The 20841-nt window shown below is 33.0% G+C and overlaps 1 protein-coding gene and 1 long non-coding RNA gene across 2 annotated transcripts in view; one reads left to right on the top strand and one right to left on the bottom strand.

Moving 5' to 3' along the window:
- LOC145268248 (WD repeat-containing protein 20-like) overlaps positions 1–8072 on the bottom strand; it is a 98325-nt gene extending 90253 nt beyond the window's left edge. Inside the window, exon 1 of the mRNA XM_080123580.1 lies at positions 7747–8072. Coding sequence (XP_079979706.1) covers positions 7747–7995 — 249 coding nt within the window. The 5' untranslated portion in view covers positions 7996–8072. The remainder of the gene's footprint in view (positions 1–7746) is intronic.
- A 24-nt stretch (positions 8073–8096) lies between these two features.
- LOC145268249 (uncharacterized) overlaps positions 8097–20841 on the top strand; it is a 46340-nt gene continuing 33595 nt past the window's right edge. Inside the window, exon 1 of the long non-coding RNA XR_013864865.1 lies at positions 8097–8420. This is a non-coding gene — a long non-coding RNA (uncharacterized LOC145268249). The remainder of the gene's footprint in view (positions 8421–20841) is intronic.

Here is a 20841-nt window from a genome sequence, read left to right as displayed (position 1 = left end):
AAAAACGAACATGTGAAAAACGGCTTAAATAAACCTGTTTCAATATTAAAATTTAAAAAATCGGTGGGTACCCGGGTGTTTTTGGGTGTGGATAAGCGAAGTTTTTGGGGTGGATAAGCGAAGTAAAAAAAAAAAAAACCAGAAAAACGAACGTTACGTGAAAAATGGCTTAAATAACACTGGTTCAATATTTAAATTTAAAAAATCAAAAAAAAAAAAAGAAGACATTTCACACCACGATTCGAACTCAAAACGTTTAGATAACGAACCAACGCGCTAACCAACTGAGCTAACACAACGTACATGAAATTTAGTCAGTTTTTCAACTATTTAAAGTAAACCAGGCCATGACGTCATCTGACGCATGCGTAGAACCGGTAGTCGTCACGAGAGGACCGTTTTTATTGGCACCCCCCTGAACGTTTTTAGCCAATTTTTCGAGCGAAGGATGGAGCTTCAATATGATACAGAGTTTGTGAATTTTCATTGTGTCTGTCAAAAGTTAATCCATACATTCATATTAGCCTTATCTGTAATTAATTTCTTTTTTTTATCAAAATCGTTTTAGACAAGGCATTTAGCCCACTTGATGTAAGGAACTAAAAAAGGACTAATTCAAGGTCAAAAACTTGCCAACGATAAGTGTTAGATGGATAGATTTTGTCAAAGAAAACAGCAATTCTTCCCACTTTGTCAGAAACATTGCTCCTTGAAATGTGAGAACTAAAGGACAAAATAAGAGAGGCAAGAGTTACAAGGGTGTCAAAAGTAAACCAGAGGTTCACTTCCTACTCTCCTTATATGAATTAACAATCTATATCGACAGCAAATGATATTTGTTATTATACCAGGCTGTTAAGACGTGGTACTAAAATATTACAATTCATAACTATATGTGTAAATAAATAATCTCAGTGTGTAAAAAAAAAAGATATTTTATATAATAGGTTTTCCCAGTCTGGAGGACTACCTTCCTTTTCCAGAGCACTGAGGAGGCCTTATACATTTTAAACATTTATTAATAAAAATATTATTATTTATCATTTATTTATAAAACTATTATTATTATTGCATATATGTATTGTTAAGCAGCATTTATTCTTCAAAGCCTATTTTATTAAAAAAGGCCAACAATCTATACTTTTTTGTTTTGTTAAACCTAGCTCCAGTTTTTCTGTTGAACTCGAAGATCCACACGGAATTTCAATCTTCAGTGCAGGCGACACTTAAAAATACAATACTGAGGACATCTACCCAATAACAGTTGACAGAATACGATTATGCTACTTCTGTACAGTAGATAATTTCCGTGCACATTCTAGAGTCTGACAGAAAGATAAACGGATTCAACAGGAAAGTCAGAGGTTATATTGACTGAAACATGAAAATAACACTCAAGAACAGTATTCCAAAGAATCTAAATAATATGAATAGACATCCGATGTGTATATTGTTTAATAGCCAATAATAATAACAGGGTTATTGCGACAATGTTATTTTTGCTCTTCATCAACGACCTGCTGACATTAATGGGCAATGCAACATCTCATTTTAACTGCGAAGACTTGTGTTCCCAAGCTCTTATGCCTATGACACACAAATTTCTGTGTCACATCCAGATCCTTATATAGTGTTGGTATACCTGCAGTCGCTGCTTGTTTTTGCATCTGATTAGGCGGGAGACTGGGGCATAGTGTACAACTCAGCAAAAACAGTTGTGTTATTACCCTCCATATGCCTTTATGCCATTCTCGAAATATCTTAACTATCTAAAAGTAATAGTATCTAGCAATCTCAGGCTTGACGACCATTTTTCTTATATATCCAATAGGATTAATACGGAGCTTTACATGTCACATACACTGAGCTACCAAATTTCTTATGATTGGTATTTGCTGACTAGGCTTTACAAAGTAATAATTCGTTCCAACTTGGAATACTGGTCCCAAGTGTTCGGCAAAGTTGGGAAGATGTTCTGATTCTCTTGAGAGTCTAGTCATGCCATCAGATATATACTACATATTCCCTGCTGCGACCCTGTTCTCTCTGGAGTATATGATCTGCTTGGATTAGATTTGCTATCTACTTGCCGAAATGTAACTTGCTTCTGTTGCCTACAGATTATTTCATGGTCCTTGCCCCACTGCAATGTTTATATACTGCCCTGTGCTGCGACTGAACAGACTAAACCTTTGACGATATACATTCACATTAGACTCTGCATAATCACATCAGTGTTTAGATGTCCTTTCGCATTGTGTTCTGCAATCCTGAACGTGCTGCCTCAGAATTGTGTGAATGAACATGCATCACTGTCACATTTTCAGAGTTCTATATTAGTTAATGATCACAATATTCCTAAGTTTTGCACATTCCCTAATTAGCTTAGTAGCCTCTGTCTATTGCTAACAGTTTTTATGACCACGACTTAATAAAGGAAAAAAATAAATAAAAAACATTGCAAGATGATTGATGTCATGACATGTAGATCAGTTATAATAATAATCATCATATTTGGCTTAAATTCTGTTATACACGTGCATACGTTGGCATGTGTTGAATGACTTTTAGAAATTGACTTTAAAACTAACCTATCTTGCAAATATATTGCTTCCTCCCATCCTTTGCATATCTTAACTATTCTACACCAACTAATTGAAGACGTCCCATCCTAGCTTTGGACAGGTCATTATTTATCCTTCTTTTCTCTCAAATCCTTATCATTTCTTTCCAATATTTATCCTGGCTGTCTTCCAATAACTGATCCTGTTACCTTAATTGCTTTACATCCACTAATCCAAGAACTCACAACCTCTTTTTTTTTTTTTTAAATGTGACCAAACCAACAAAGTCCCCTTTTCTGCACATATACTGTTAAAGTTTAATTTTCCTCTGAGATAAACTTATCTTTGATACTCACATTAGACGTCCATCATATCATTCACATATTTTTGTGCAACATATATACTTACCCCTCATCAATTTCACATCCATACATCATCACAGAGGACTCTAGAGATTGTCAGGACAACCTGGATACTATTCCTTACGAGTAAACCCTGACTAAATATTCCAAATCACATTATTTGCAGCCTAAATAAAATATTCTTGGTATAGCTAACCCATGCTAGCTTTTACAAGGAATCATGCACCTTCTCCAAGATGTTACATCAAGTAACAATACGAAGCTGGATACTCCACTAGACTAGATGAATTCTTGTCCTGGGATCCAGTAAAACCAAGAGACCAAACAGAAAGATATGCTATAACATATGGTCACTTGGGGAGAGGAAAATCATGTTCTCAATTTCTTTATTAACTCAGTGTTTGAGAGATAAAGAACTTAAATGGAACATTCGAATATCTATGTATCTCATAAAGAGTTCAAGTGTTAGCCCCAAGTAAGGGCCTCTTGATTTCTGAGAACTTTGACTGAAGGAAAATGAAGAAAAAAAAATACACTTGCACTTAAAGGGATGGTCAGAGTGTTAAAAAGTTCTCTTGGCTGGAATATATAAGATAGCGAGTGAATGTTTGGCATCTGGCAGGATGTCTCATCCTAAATCTGAATAAACTGATAAAAAAAAATTTTAAAAAAAGAGGGAGAAATAATTGTAATATTTGAGCATTTGGAAGTACCTCATTATGGTTATAATATGGAACTTATGGTCAGATGGTTTAGATCAATTGGCACTGAAAACTATAAAAATGATGAATACCAGTTAATACAGCTTTATTCATCTAGAATCACAGGAAATATAAGAATGAAAAATCGCTAAGATTTTACACAAAGTAACAATGCTAATATGACTTTCATCCCGTGTGGAAAGAGTTCAAGGAGGGGGTTATGAAATGATATACAATTGCATTTAAAGAGAAAGTCAGATTCTGAAAAAGATCTCCCGGTTGGAATATGAGATAGCAGGTGAATGTTTGGCATCCAGTAGTATGCTCCATCCCCAGCTTGAACAAACTGATAAGAAAATTAAAAAAAAAAAAATTATACATAACTGTTGACACTACTGTGTAACATACAGAAACCAGTACCTGCCTGTCCCGAAAAGTAGGAGGTACATGTCTTTCAGAAATTGACTATCAACATCGTGTTACTACTGTGAGCACCGGGTAATATCTGATGAGCTTCCAGAATCCAAACTTTATGATGGTATGTCAGCATCACAAAACAAGTGCCAGCAGAAAAACCTTCATCACGAAACTGGCCAAAACATTTTGAACAAGAATGTCTTACAAATGAGACAGAATCAGAAAACAAGTCTGCTACAGAAATAGCCTAAAAGAATCACCAAAAATACACCAAGACCTCTCATTGCAAAAAAAAAAAAAAAAAAAAAAAAAAAACTAGAAGAATGGGCCAACCAACAGTATGCCAAATATTTTCTAGGTATATTCACCAAGAATTATATAGATAAGGAAAACTCTATAGACTGGCTAAAAAGAGGATCAATCCACTATAATTAGGAGAGAATTATAATGGTTGTCTAAGGTCAAGACTTGATGACCAATGCTTTTAAGAATATGAGTATTATAAGCAATGACAAGTGAAGGTTCTGCCACGCAGAAGTAGAGTGATCCATCTGATATCAAACTGTAAGGTTCTGTTGAGGAGTGGCTATTATACAATACTGCACAATGGAGAGTGTAAATATCTCTACTGGACCATCTGTAAAAAGTTGAATATTGATTGCAGCAGCAAATCCTTGGAACATACACCAGAAAGAACAGTCGGAAATAAGTCCTACACTATCTACTAGGACCATGCAAATCCCTACAGTTACGTATCAAGAAAGCGGAGCTATCAAAGCTGATACAGTAATGTGGGAGAATAAAAAGAAGCAACCTTAGAAGTTAATGTTTTCAATGATGCTGGGTTAAATAGAGCTGAGAGGGAAAAGATAACGAAATACCAAGATCTATGTATGAACTGAAAAGAAACTGGAATCTTAGGAAGATCTCCATCATTCTTGGAGCAACCAGACAGAAGGCTGCATTTATAAATCTACCATTCGGCCATGCATGGAATATTGTTGCCACATCAGGGCTAATGCATCTGCTATTAGTCTCTCCCTCGTAGACAGGGTTCCCAAAAAGCCTTTAATCTAATAGGTATTGCATCATTGGTTAAGCTCTAACCTCTGTTCCATGCCCACAATGTTACATCCCTGTTCTTGTTTTACATGTACTTAAATGGAATATGCTTTCATCAACTTGTAGTACTTGTGCCTCTTCGATGTACATACTCCCAACTAACTCGTCAAGCAGTAAAATCCCACCGATTCCCTATTGCAGCCCTCTACTCTAATAGTTTCTTCCCCTGGATTGTTAGATTTTGGAATTCTCTCCATTCCCTGCTACCTTAACTGTACTAACATGCAGAAGCTTAAATGTAACATGAACAGACATCTCGTTACTCAACTCTTCACATAAACCGGTACTAGTGCACTTATTGATCCGTACTGAAATAATAACGTTATTATTTAAAAAGCCATTCTTAACATGAAGAGGGGGAGGGTGTTATGTAGCTATTCTATACTTTAACCTTACAATTGAATAAAAAACATATTATAAAACTTTAATTAAACTTGGAAATACAATTTAAAAAATAGCGCGGATCAGTAAGTGCACTGCACTAGCACCCATAAACCTCTTTAGACATAATTTTAAATAGTAGCCCCCTTACGTCGAAGTGGCAATATGCCTTGTTTGGAATGTAAACGGGAGGGGGGGGGTCATAAGTTTGGGCTTTGAGTGGATTGGCTGGCCAAAGTTTGGTAGACCAATACACAAGTTGAGCACTTGTAAATATGAGATCTTCAATCGGAAACAAACATTAAAAATACACAAATATTGTAGTTTAGCAGACCTGATTTTCGTGTGTTTAGTTATATTTTGATTCTTTTTAATTGTTTTGCATAAATCAATTCTCAACTCTGACGTTGATGTTTGATATGCAAGTGTTTGTTGTCTATAGTAAAACATACCCGATTCTTTTGTTTTGTTTTTTCTTATTTTTTAAAGATTAGATATTAACATAAAGAAAAGAAAGAAATTCTATTTGCAGTTCAAATATATCGACGGACGCGTGTAGATACGGGTGCGTCTTCAGAGGACATTTTGGATAAGAATTAGTCAGAATATAAAAAGTCAGTGCTTCTACGGAATTTGAACTGACTTTTAACGAACTAAACGTAAAACAGGTTGAGGGGGGGGGTGACAAAAAAGAAAAAACAAAAACAATTTGGTTCAAATTCAATACAAGTGCTAAGATTCCATTCATTTCTTTTTCTTAGAAAAAAATAAAAAAAGGACAGACGATTTAACGAAATATAAAGAATTACATGACCGCCTATAATTTTTTTTTTTTTTTTTTTTTTTTACATGCTATGCATGCAAGGCTATTTTTCAAATGTGCCGAAATTTATCATTTTTAACCGTGGAACACACACACACACACACATCAAGAGTAATCAGATCCACAATAAGGCAATGAATAAAAAATACACATTCAATTGTTATCATCGTGTTATTCCGTTATATTCATTATGACATAATTTTCACCATTAACATTTAAAAAAAAAATCATAATTATGGATAACAACGTGACTCAAAAGTTAGAAAGACAACGGTATAAATTCATGATTTTGTTACACGAGATAAGCACAGGAAGTATATGTATATATAAAACAAAAAAAAAAATGAAGAAAACGAATGCTCTGACATGACATTTAAGAAGAGAGGGAATATATATGTTTAAGAATATACATATATATACATATATATATATACATATATATATATGTATGTGTGTGTGTGTGTGTAAAAACAAAAAAAAAAACATTTATGGCTACATGTGTGCATACACGATATGCGATCAAAACTCGAAATGGTTAAAACCTCAGCAGACAGAATATTCGAAATGAATTTATACCAAATAAATGAATCGTTCCAGTTGTCATTGAGCACTATGATATAAAACACAGAAGATTCATAGAATTATTTATCCAACCTCTATGAATAAAGCGATATACACATGGTTTTATTACATATATGTATATAATCATTTCCAATATATTCATGGATACTGCTTAAAAATATCGAATTCTAAATTTTCACAATGCTTTTAAGAAACCCCATCATTTTATTTATATATATATATATATATATATATATATATAGGCTTATAATTATGAGATAATATATTACGTAAATGGATTTTTATTTCAGTATTTACTTCAACATTGCTCAGTACTTTAGCAGAGCATACAAAGCTTACATGCTATAAGTATATCTTTATACTAGTAAATATACATGTACATTTTGAAATATTGAAATTTTAATAATGAATATTTTTTTGACACTATACGAAGGAAGGGATGACATAATATATATATAGAAATACTAAATTTTTGCTTGTATATATATATATATATATATATATATATATATATATATATATATATATATATATATATTGATATAGTTGTGTATATATTTCAACAGATTAGTGGATAATTTATGAATAAAACAGAGACGGTCGTCATTTTTCACAAAAATCGGATGGATGGATATCTATATAAAAATATTGAAATCGAATGCATGACTTGGGTAGGGTTTTAAATGAGACTACAGGTTGTTTCTGATTAATTGTTTCGTGAATTAATAAATTGGGGATTTGATTAAGGTTTGTTTTTTTCTCCCCCTTGTCTTTTTTTCGGTCCGGATTCTTACCTTTCTGACCCCCTTGTAAACATAGAAATAGAGCTCGCGCCCTACGTTGAAGCAAATACGGTCGGGGCAGCCCGAGGGGTCGTTTATGTTGATAAACGATACCCTGACGGGTGCGTTGGCCTGTCCGTTGTACGCGGCCCGGTTCGGCCGAGAATATTCAGACAAATGCATCAATCTGTAGGTGCCCTCGCGGGTCACAAACTGCGTTTTGGGGTCGTCTTTCCCGACGCCCTCGCTCTGCGCCGCCATGTTTAGTGGCTCTGGCTTTTTTGAGCTGGAGAGGAAGGACGGGTGCCCCGGATGTGGCGGACACTGCGCAGAATCAAAGAGTGCGTGTGTGTCACTTCCGGTTCCGGTTCCAGATATTAAACAAATACACGTGGTTTTGGAACCGGGTTTTCATCGTGTATAAATAAATATATCATTTTTTTTAATATATTTATACGACTATATATGAATATGAGATACCTAGTTATTGTATTTATATAATAACTGGTAAGAATCCTTTGCATTGCCTGGAAATGTATGAAGAACCCAGTGCCTTTTTGAGTCCAACAACACTTATATGACGCTTTGTTTTCTTATTTATTATTCTTAATTTTACATTTTATATATTCAATTTTGTGTGGTATATGATGTATTCAGCAATCAGCATTAGTTGAGTTAAAGAGAGTGTAAGTAAATCCATATTTATTGGAATCCATTTTTTTTCTTTCTTTTTTTCTTTTTAATGATAAATGTATAGTGTTTGATCGTCGATTTTTGAGAATCGACGAGGAACGCTGTGACCTGTGTACTCCGGCTTCAAACTCTGGAACTCTTGTTGATATTTCTTTTTTTTTCCCCTTTTCCTTTATTTATTTATTTATTTATTTTACTCCTATAATTTTGAAGTTATAAATAAAATAACGTAAAATTTTGTATTTGAGTTTTATGAATGTCAAGCGCGAGAGGCACGGAGACGCCATCATCATCATTGCAATGTTTGACTTCTTTCGACTTAAATATAATAATCCGAGTAATATAGTTCCAGAATAATATGACTGTTTGTTTGCGTGTCGGTGAATGGAACTATCTCCACAATCTTTGTAAAAGTTCGTGAACAAACAAATAAATAAACGTACAGGAAGCACACATTTAGACAGAATAACAGTTTTACTTTTGTTTGGTGTTTGTGTTACAAAATGCGCTATAGTAACCAACTAAAGATTTTCCTTTCCAAAATTGATTTTTAGGGTTATTCACCGAATAATCCTAAAAACTTATTCGGGCCTGTTTATAATGATTGTTACATTTAAAATTGTCGCAGATAAGTAGTTTTTTTTTTCTATATTAAGACCTTTATTATCCAATGTATTCCCTATTTATTTCACTAGTTGCCATGTTTGATTTTGCGCGCACACGAAAAAATCACATCAATTACATTTATTATTAATTCATATTATTTAGATTCTTCGGACTACTGTTCTCATCTTGAGTGTTATTTCCACAACGTTTTGATTGATGTAACCTCCGATCTTATTCAGGTGTAGTCTGGAAGGACTCGTGGCGTAGTGTTTAAAGTACTTGGTAAAATTTAATTGTTAAATTACACCTCTCCTTGAGGTTGGAGGTTCAATCCCTAGTGCGGGCAACTCGTAATATAATTGCGAATTACTTAGGATTTCTACTCGGTCATTGCTGACAGAACGAGAGCATGCTGCTAGTCCCTAGATTAAATTAGAGTTCCGTTCGAAATTCTGTGCAGATTCCCGAGTTCAACAGAAAAATTCTACAGTTCAACAAGGTTACAACGACCAAAACATTGTGTGACCGAATAATCAATATAATATGAATTCTCAATCTTTATTTTAAAAATTCAGAAACATAATTTTAATGTTTAAAAAGAAATTTCATGAGCAAAATAAACATTAAAACAATACTTAATATCTATATGAATCGATATTAATCAGTTTATCTTATGTTAGAGTAGTAGTTTATATTTGACGTCTTATAACGCCGTTTCAGTTTTTCATTTCTTTTTACCCGTGTTTTTTTGCGCTTTTACACTATTAGGACGAACTTTTGTAGTGGATAAATAGAGATTTCAGATGAAAATAAAAATTAAAAAAAACGGTATTTATACAGTTTAATAAAAACATTAAAAAATGAAAATATCGAAAAAAAAAAAAGGGGTTATATTGTACGTATTCGTTATGGAACGAAGTTCTTCGAAAAAAAAATCACTTAATTTTATCAAGTAGTTTTTATTTTACATCGAAAAAACAATCTGTCATGATACCGAGCAAAAGGTTCGATTTTTAGGAAGAAAAGCTTTATCTGGAGTTATCTCCCCCTGGCGTGGTCAACAAATTTCATCATGGCTGACTTCAACGCGCTCTCATTAAAACGTGTTTTTCTGCTGTAAAATAAAAACTACTCGATCAAATTAAATGAAATTTTTTCGGAGATCTTCAGTCCAAAACGGATACGTACAATTTAACCTTGTTTTTCGATATTTTCATTTTTGAATGCCTTGTATTAAACTGTACCAGCACCAAAACAATGGTTTCTACTTATTATTATTATTTTTTTTTCTTTTTGTCAATTCTAATAAATTACAATGGTAGCGTTCAAATTATGCAGTGGAAATTACCTGAATATTACTGAATTGTTAACAAAAAAAAAAAAAAAACTTTAATCGTGTGAAAATTTGCGGCCATTCGAAACGGAAAATTACCTCCGTTTTGAATTCTTCTGTGTCTTACATAAGCAAATATGATTGTTTTCTTCAACTTCTATTTTATTTAAAAATTTTCTATCTTATCGATTTTCGTAATTTTTGGATATAATCATCTTAAAATACGAGGAATACGTAGATACCATTGCTTTCATGTGAAATTCAGTATTATGATTTCCGAAATTTCGTCCCAATAGTGTAGAAGCGCCGTGTTTTTTTTTTGTTTTTTTTTTTTTAATTGCAATTATTTAAATATTAAACAACGACACGAGCCTTTTCGGTAAGTGTAGTATATGTCCATTTAGATAACGAGAGTAAAGCAATATCGGTACTTCTGCAGTTTAAAGCCTGTTTTTCTGTCCCGGTAATGCCCAGCGAACGACAAATATCGCCGGATTATATTGAGTGAGCAAAAAAGAGATGCGAGCGAGCAGACGGTAAACTTGGAAGAAAAAAAAGGAAAAGAAAAGGAAGGGCAGAGTATCATTGCGCCAGCGTAGTATAAATACTCCCAACCTCCTCATGCTAAGAACGGCTTTCGGAATAAACACCCCCCATGTTACTAACGACTTTCGGAATAAACACCCCCAACCTCCCCATGTGAAGACTGGTTTCGGAATAAACACCCTCAACCTCGAAAGCCGTTTTTAACATGGGGAGGTTGAGGGTGTTTATTCCGAAAGCCGTTCTTAACTTGGGGAGGTTGGGGGTGTTTATTCCGAAAGCCGTTCTTACCATGGGGAGTTTGGGGGTATTTATACTACGCAGGGGCAGGTCGTAAAAAAATACCAAAATAACTTTCCATACACAAACAAAACAAAAAATATATTTGTTCACTAATTCAAAGAAACAATACTTTTATTACGCAAAAAAAAAAAAAAATTAAAAAAAAAAACATGGTTGCCATAAAAATAAATAAATAAAACAGTAAAATTTATGAAATTATTACGGTAGGTTGTTTGTTTTATTTTCTTTCTTTTTGTTCGTTTTTCTTTTATTATTATTAACTTCCGTCCGCTCGGTATAATCCGGCGGTTTCCATCGTCCGCCGGGCGTTACCGAGTGAGATTCATGGAAAAACGGGCTGTAAACCGCAGAAGTACCGCAATATCATTTAGTTTGTTGATCTCACAGACTGAATTAAATCTGCAATGGGTTTTTTTGTACGTTTAAGATAGTCGACAGATCGATTTTTAAAAATATATCGTTTTAAGCAAAAACAGCACTTACTTAATAGTCATGTCGAAAATAGTAATATATCCAAAAATTACGAAAATTCATTGAGTAGAAAATTATTTGTAGTTAAAAGTAATTTTTTATGGAAAATGGGGGGAGGTTTCATTTCCCTAGATGTGAACACCTTGAAGATTGCGAATAGAAGGAACATACTTCCCCCACCTTTTCGCCACTTTAATGGCTGGTGTTTTGTTTTAGCCCATAGCGATAGACTTGTTTGTTTTTTTTACTAAAAACACAGTAGCAGTTGTTCTATTCGATGAACTTACGTAATTTTTTAATATATTATTATTTTCGACATGACAATTAAGTAAGTACTGTTGATTTTTGCTTAAAACCACGTATTTGTTTGTATCATTCGGACAACTATTGTCATCCTGGTAGTTATTTTCACAACGTTTCGACCAATGTAAATTCAGTCTCGGCGGACCTGAACGAGAATCACCCCCACCCCCATAAGTATGTGTCCAATCAATAATAATCCATTGAAAAAAAAAAAAAAAAAAAAAAAACGAAAGCTGTTCTTAATATGGGAGGTGGGGGGGGGTATTCCGAAAGCAGTTCTTAACATGGGAGGTTGGGGAGTGTTTATTCCGAAAGCAGTTCTTAATATGCGCGGTTGTAAGGGGGGAGGTATTCTGAAAGCCGTTCTTGGGGGAGGAGGTGATTCTCGTTCATGTCCGCCCCGGCGCCCCAGTGCATCTTTAGATCCAACCTGGAAATCTTCTAAACTCTAGACTCTGCAAACTGAACCCTTTATCAAATACATGAAAATAACTTATTGGAGCAGTCGAGCAGAGAGCACTGAAAATGTCATTTCACCCCCCCCTCTCTCTCTCTCTCTCTCTCTCTATATATATATATATATATATATATATATATATATATATATATATATATACCACCCCTACCTTTCTTACGCGCTCTTTCTCTCACTGGATAGTGGATAACTATATCTCTTTCTTTCTCTCTCACTTACTAATGTTGGATAACTTTTTATTCTTCATATATTCATTATATACCAACCTTTTCAAAGTGAAATCTTGATGTTTATGTGGCGACTGAACTTTATCCAGGAACCAAGCCACATATAAATTCCCCAACTTTTTTCTTTTGCTCTCTCTCTCTCTCTCTCTCTCTCTCTCTCTCTCTCTCTCTCTCTCTCTCTCTCTCTCTCTCTCTCTCTCTCTCTCTCTCCTCACGTTCTGCGCCTGCTTTTTTCTTCTTCTCTATTTCTTGTATATCTCTCTACTTTCGTCACGTTCTGTGTCTGTATCTCTTGTTTCTCCCCCTCCTTCTTCATATATTTCTTCTTGTATTTTTCTAACTGCGCCCCACCTCTCTTTTTCTCTGTCTATCGAGCACAATCAACTAGCTATCATGTGTTATCTCTTTCGCCTCGCATTGTTAATATCAACCTTTCTTTTTCTACAGTCGTCACAAGCAAGCGTGTTTTGAGAGGTTAGGTAGGGTACATGGTCGTTGGGGGCGTGAGTAGAAATGCGTTTTAATAATCCCAAAATCCAGGCGTATATTTCGTAACCACGGCCGTCGCATATATATATATATATATATATATATATATATATATATATATATATATATATATATATATATATATATATATATATATATATATATATATATATTCGTAAGCACGGCTATAATTATAAAGGATTAAATATGACACTTTAAATAGTGTTATATCCTTGTGTGCTTAAAATTCTTACAGCTTTTTTCTCCAGAATGGTTTCGGTATACTTTTAATAAGTGAGTTTATTTATTTTATTTATTTATTCATTTATTTTTTTTAAGGATTTCCATTTCTTTTCACCAACCTTTATTCTTTTTAATCCAAACGAAGGAAACAATCCCCCCCCCCAGGAACATATAAACTGTCTCTGATGAATTGATTGTTTATCAACAGTTCGATGAAACACGTGTAAGACAATAAAATATTATTAATGAAAAATAAATATACATCTGCCCTTGGAATGTTCATAATAAGGTTCCAGATTTTTTTGTATGGGCACTTTTATTGATAGGGGAGGTTGGGGTAAAATGGGCACTTTTTTTTATAGGGGAGGTTGGGGTAAAATGGGCACTTTTATTGATAGCGGAGGTTGGGGTAAAATGGGCACTTTTTTTTTATAGGGGAGGTTGGGGTAAAATGGGCACTTTTATTGATAGCGGAGGTTGGGGTAAAATGGGCACTTTTATTGATAGGGGAGGTTGGGGTAAAATGGGCACTTTTTTGATGGGGGGGGGGTAAAATGGGCACTTTTTTTGATAGGGGAGGTTGGGGTACAATGGGCACTTTTTTTGATAGGGGAGGTTGGGGTAAAATGGGCACTTTTTTTGATAGGGGAGGTTGGGGTAAAATGAGCACTTTTATTGATAGGGGAGGTTGGGGTACAATGGGCACTTTTTTTGATAGGGGAGGTTGGGGTAAAATGGGCACTTTTTGATAGGGGGGTACAATGGGCATTTTTTTTTTTGATAAGGGAGGTCGGGGTAAAATGGGCACTTTTTGATAGGGGGTTGGGGTAAAATGAGCACTTTTTTTGATAGCGGAGGTTGGGGTACAATGGGCACTTTTTTTTCATAGGGGAGGTTGGGGTAAAATGGGCACTTTTTTGATAGGGGAGGTTGGGGTGAAATGGGCACTTTTATTGATAGGGGAGGTTGGGGTACAATGGGCACTTTTTTTTGATAGGGGAGGTTGGGGTAAAATGGGCACTTTTATTGATAGCGGAGGTTGGGGTACAATGGGCACTTTTTTTGATAAGGGAGGTTGGGGTAAAATGGGCACTTTTTGATAGGGGGGGTACAATGGGCACTTTTTTTGATAAGGGAGGTTGGGGTAAAATGGGCACTTTTTGATAGGGGGGGGTAAAATGAGCACTTTTTTTCGATAGCGGAGGTTGGGGTACAATGGGCACTTTTTTTTGATAAGGGAGGTTGGGGTACAATGGGCACTTTTTTTTGATAGGGGAGGTTGGGGTAAAATGGGCACTTTTTTGATAGGGGAGGTTGGGGTAAAATGGGCACTTTTATTGATAGGGGAGGTTGGGGTACAATGGGATTTTTTTTTGATAGGGAGGTTGGGGTACAATGGGCACTTTTATTGATAGGGGAGGTTGGGGTAAAATGGGCACTTTTTTTGATAGGGGAGGTTGGGGTAAAATGGGCACTTTTTTTTGATAGGGGAGGTTGGGGTAAAATGAGCACTTTTATTGATAGGGGAGGTTGGGGTACAATGGGCACTTTTTCTGATAGGGGAGGTTGGGGTAAAATGGGCACTTTTTTTGATAGGGGAGGTTGGGGTAAAATGAGCACTTTGTTTTGATAGGGGAGGTTGGGGTACAATGGGCACTTTTATTGATAGGGGAGGTTGGGGTACAATGGGCACTTTTTTTGATAGGGGAGGTTGGGGTAAAATGGGCACTTTTATTGATAGGGGAGGATGGGGCAAAATGGGCACTTTTTTTTACATTTTTCTGTATTAACAATTTCTGAAATATTCATGGTGAAAAGTTGGACCAAAATAACATTTCATATCCCTGCAAAGGTATTTGCAGGGGCTTTCTTTCTCATAGCAGCTATTCTTATAAAAATTTTAATTTGAAAATCATTAGTAGAAGTGCCCAACTTACCTCAAGCTTGGGATAAGATGGTCACGCTATTTGGATATAAGATGGACATTCTACTATCTTCAAGCTAGCATGCTGCAAACTCCTAGAAAGGAAGCAAACTTGAACTCTGTTAAAAGCAAATATCATCTTAACCATCACTTGCTACAAAATTGTTAAAAGCAAATATCATCTTAACCATCACTTGCTACAAGATTGTTAAAAGCAAATATCATCTTAACCATCACTTGCTACAAGATTGTTAAAAGCAAATATCATCTTAACCATCACTTGCTACAAGATTGTTAAAAGCAAATATCATCTTAACCATCACTTGCTACAAGATTGTTAAAAGCAAATATCATCTTAACCATCACTTGCTACAAAATTGTTAAAACCAAATATCATCTTAACCATTACTTGCTACAAAATTGTTAAAAGCAAATATCATCTTAACCATCACTTGCTACAAAATTGTTAAAAGCAAATATCATCTTAACCATCACTTGCTACAAAATTGTTAAAAGCAAATATCATCTTAACCATCACTTGCTACAAAATTGTTAAAAGCAAATATCATCTTAACCATCACTTGCTACAAAATTGTTAAAAGCAAATATCATCTTAACCATCACTTGCTACAAAATTGTTAAAAGCAAATATCATCTTAACCATCACTTGCTACAAAATTGTTAAAAGCAAATATCATCTTAACCATCACTTGCTACAAAATTGTTAAAAGCAAATATTATCTTAACCATCACTTGCTACAAAATTGTTAAAAGCAAATATCTTAACCATCACTTGGCTACAAAATTGTTAAAAGCAAATATCATCTTAACCATCACTTGCTACAAAATTGTTAAAAGCAAATATCATCTTAACCATCACTTGGCTACAAAATTGTTAAAAGCAAATATCCTTCTTTCCAGCTTTCTATAATATGGTTGTCTTCAAGTCCAACGTGAACAAGTTTCTGATGAGCCGTTCCACTTAAGTTAACAAATTTACCGAACTTCCATTACTATTGATTACTATATTGTCCTTTTGACTACTCTACACTCTTTAACCCTTATCCTTGAGTGGCCGATCGGCCTTGATAAGTGGTGACGCTTATGTAAAAAAAACAAAAAAACATCACTTGGCTACAAAATTGTTAAAAGCAAATATCATCTTAACCATCACTTGGCTACAAAATTGTTAAAAGCAAATATCATATTAACCATCACTTGGCTACAAAATTGTTAAAAGCAAATATCATTTTAACCATCACTTGGCTACAAAGTTTCGCTTCTAGAGCAGCAACACATCTTGAAATGCAGTTTCCTCTTACATTTGATACATTTTCAGTAGTTCAATTGCATGTGTTTATGTGATGTAGGGAATTACCACAGCTAATAGCATGAACCTGGACTAAGGATAAAAGTAAACAATTTGCACCACATTTTGTTTATGATAACACCTGTATTCATGTAGCTGTCTAACATGTATTTGCTTGTTTTACAATTTTTTTATAAGTGTAAAATAATTCAAACTCTACAACCAGTTTCATCATCCTGACAAATTTTAAAATTACATAGACCCCCTCTCCTTTCTTTGTAAATTCATCACAATCAATAAACTGACAAAGCATGAAGTGCCCAACTTGCAAGTTGAAACCAACAATACCATCAAACATGCTTCATACATGTAGTCTAACAAAACAAGGTAAAGTGACACTAACAGAATGTCCTTGAAAAAGTAAGCAACCCATCAGTAGTGTCAACAGTATCATTGAATAGTTAAGCAGCACAACAATAACATCAAGAGTGTCATTGAAATGGTTAACAATGCACAGTAGTGTCCATGTTTAGATGTCAAACTTTGATCCTGAGAATTTTTCAAGTTCACAAACAAAAAATTGGGTATGTGAATAAAATTCTAGTTGGCAAATTAAACCCAACTAATATGATCAAGCTTCAAGAGTCAGACAAGCTTCAAACTAACAATAGCACCAAACGAGTTCCTTAATGAAATCAAACAAAACAAGATAAAGTAGCAACAACAGAATATCATTGAATAGGTTAGCAACACAGCAGTAACAATAACAGAATGTCATTGAAAATGTGAACAATGTGCAGATGAATCCCTGTCCATTCTACTCGTAATTGAGTTCCTATTTAACTTGCACAAGAAAGACAGCTGTGCACAGCGTCTCTCTGATCCTCCCAAGACAGTAAGAAGTGGTAATTTCCGAAGAATGTCATCTTTCTGAACATTTTCGTAATCATGGTCTGCAACAAACACAGCTGTGCCTTGACTGACATCTCCTGACTTTTTTCAGGAATAAGGCCCTATATGAATCTTCTTCAGAATCTAAGAAGTCAATTCGAAACATTGATCATTGGTTGATTTGTTGTTTTGGCAGCAGCAAAATCCAAGTCTGTAAATGCGTGCCTGTTGTACGAATAAATGCCAGTTTTACTGAAGCCAGCAATTGCATTTGCTGATGTCACAGCAATCATCTGTGGCTGGCAGACAAGTTGGGGAAGGTCATAAATTGTAACAGTTCTTCCCGGGTTCGAACATAGCCACGCATCCATTGCGAGGTTGAATGCAGTTTTGAAAGGAGCAAATACGGAATCTATCAAGAGGCTGCAGATAATGTGAAGTGTGGGGTGGAATAGTTAGCATAACAATCCCAGGCTCCTGGGGCAAATCAATAGCCTCCAAATTGCAATGAAAGCCATGATTGTCCAGAATCGTCAGAACAGGTTCAGATTTTGTGCAATGTACATGCTTGATGAAATGGTGCATGTACTGGATGAAGGCAGATTCATCAATCCACCCTGACTGTCTAGTTGTATCAGTAGAACCAAAACAAAAAAGAAATAATATCCGCGTGATGTTCAGAGGGCGATATAATTGTTGATATATATATCAACAAGTCAGATGGACAAAAGAGAGAATGCGCAGAGCAGAGCGGGCTCTTGACTGAGAGCATGCGCAGACGACAGACTCTCATCTGGAAAGATAAAGAGAAGACACAAAGTCAGAGCAGAGTGGGCTTTTGACTTAAAACACATTTCCAGGAAATGCGCAGAAGACAGACTCTCAAAAAGAGAGAATGCGCAGGCATTTCTTGGAGAAGAGATGCGCAGAGAGGAACAGTCAAAGCAGAGTTGGCTCTTGACTTGACACATTTCTTCAGATACCCAGAGACCGACACTCCACAAGGTTACAAGCTGAGGCCTTCGACAATATTCTTAGAATAATAACACACCGCTTCCTTCAGGACTCTGAAAGAATTATAAGAACTGTACTTTTTCTTTTGTTAATATATATTTGGTGCAGAATCGTTTTATCCTGTTTTGTTTTCTTTTACTACAAAAAAATCCATGACTCTCTTTCGACGACATTCGTTGTTAAAAGGGTACACAACGAATTGGTCCAGGATATAGAACTAGACGATCAACTGATAACTCGGTCACTTCTCCATACCAGTAACTTTAGATGGCAAAGAATTATTACCGGCAGTGGAAGGGTTCCGATGTCGACGATCGTCCTAAAGCAACTGGTGAAAGAGGTGGGGGTGACAACTGTATATATAACATATATATAAAATCTATATAGGCAATATAAAATGTGTATGTATATAATGTATCATATATATATAATATATATATTATATATAATATATATATTATATATATATAATATATATTATATTATATATAAGATATATCTGCATAGACTACATAGATGCATATAATATAATATATATATATGCAAATAATGTAATATATATATGCACATAATATATAACATGTATATACATACATTATATAATATATATGCATATAATATGTAATATATATGCAAATAATATAAAACATGGATATAGATACATTATATCATATATATATGCATATAATGTATAATATATATATGCATATGATATACAATATATATATGCATATAATATATAATATATATATGCATATAATATATATATGCATATAATATATAATATATATATGCATATAATATATATATGCATATGATATATAATATATAGATGCATATAATATGTAATATATACATATGAAAATAATATATAATATATTGTATATATGCATAAAATATATATATGAACAATATATCATATATATGCATATATATCAGATATATGCATATGATATATATGCATATAATATACATATATATGCATGATATGTAATATATATATGCATATAATATACATATATATGCATATGATATATACAATATATATATGTATATGATATATACAATATATATATGCATACAATATATAATATATATTTATGCATACAATGTATAATATATATATGCATACAACATATAATATATATATGCATATAATATATATACGCATACAATATATAATATATGTATGCATATAATATATATACGCATACAATATATAATATATATATGCATACAATATATATATATGCATACAATATATATATATGCATATATATATATGCATATAATATATATATATATGCATATAATATATATATGCATATGCATATAATACAATATATATATACGCATATAATATAATATATATATGCATATAATATAATATATATATGCATATAATATAGGATATATATGCATATCATGTAAATGCATATATTATATAGTATATATATGCATATAATATATATAGATGCGTATAATATATATATGCATATAATATATATTATATATGAATATAATATATATATGCATATAATATATATATGCAGAGATTATATAATATATATACATATAATATATGATATATATATGCATATAATATATATGCATATTATATATAATATATATGCATATAATATATATATGCATGTAATATATAATATATATATGCATATAATATATATATGCATAGATTATAAATATAATATATATATATGAATATATATATATGAATATATACCTATATGAATATATATATATATGAATATAATATATATGTGAATAAAATATATATATGCATATATATGAATATATATATATATGCATGTAATATATATGCATATAATATATATATGCATATAATATATATGCATATTATATATATGCATCTAATATACTTTTTATATATATATGAATATTATATAATATATATATGCATATAATATATATGTATATCCATATAATATATGTATATATGCATATAATACAAAATATATATGTATATAATATATATATTATATAGATATGTTTATATATATTATATATATATATATTATATATATATTTATAATATATATACATTTACATATATATTATATATATATTTTATATATATATAAATTTACATATATATTATATATATTTATATATATACATTTACATATATATTATATATATATTTATATATATACATTTACATATATATTATATATATATTTATATATATATACATTTACATATATATTATATATATATTTATATATACATTTTACATATATA

The sequence above is a fragment of the Euprymna scolopes genome, chromosome 43 (genome assembly GCF_053919585.1).
Source record: "Euprymna scolopes isolate OS-2025 chromosome 43, ASM5391958v1, whole genome shotgun sequence".
In the NCBI taxonomy this organism is placed as follows: domain Eukaryota; kingdom Metazoa; phylum Mollusca; class Cephalopoda; order Sepiida; family Sepiolidae; genus Euprymna; species Euprymna scolopes.
Note: the sequence above shows the minus strand (reverse complement) of the source record. Positions and strands in the feature narration are given on the sequence as shown.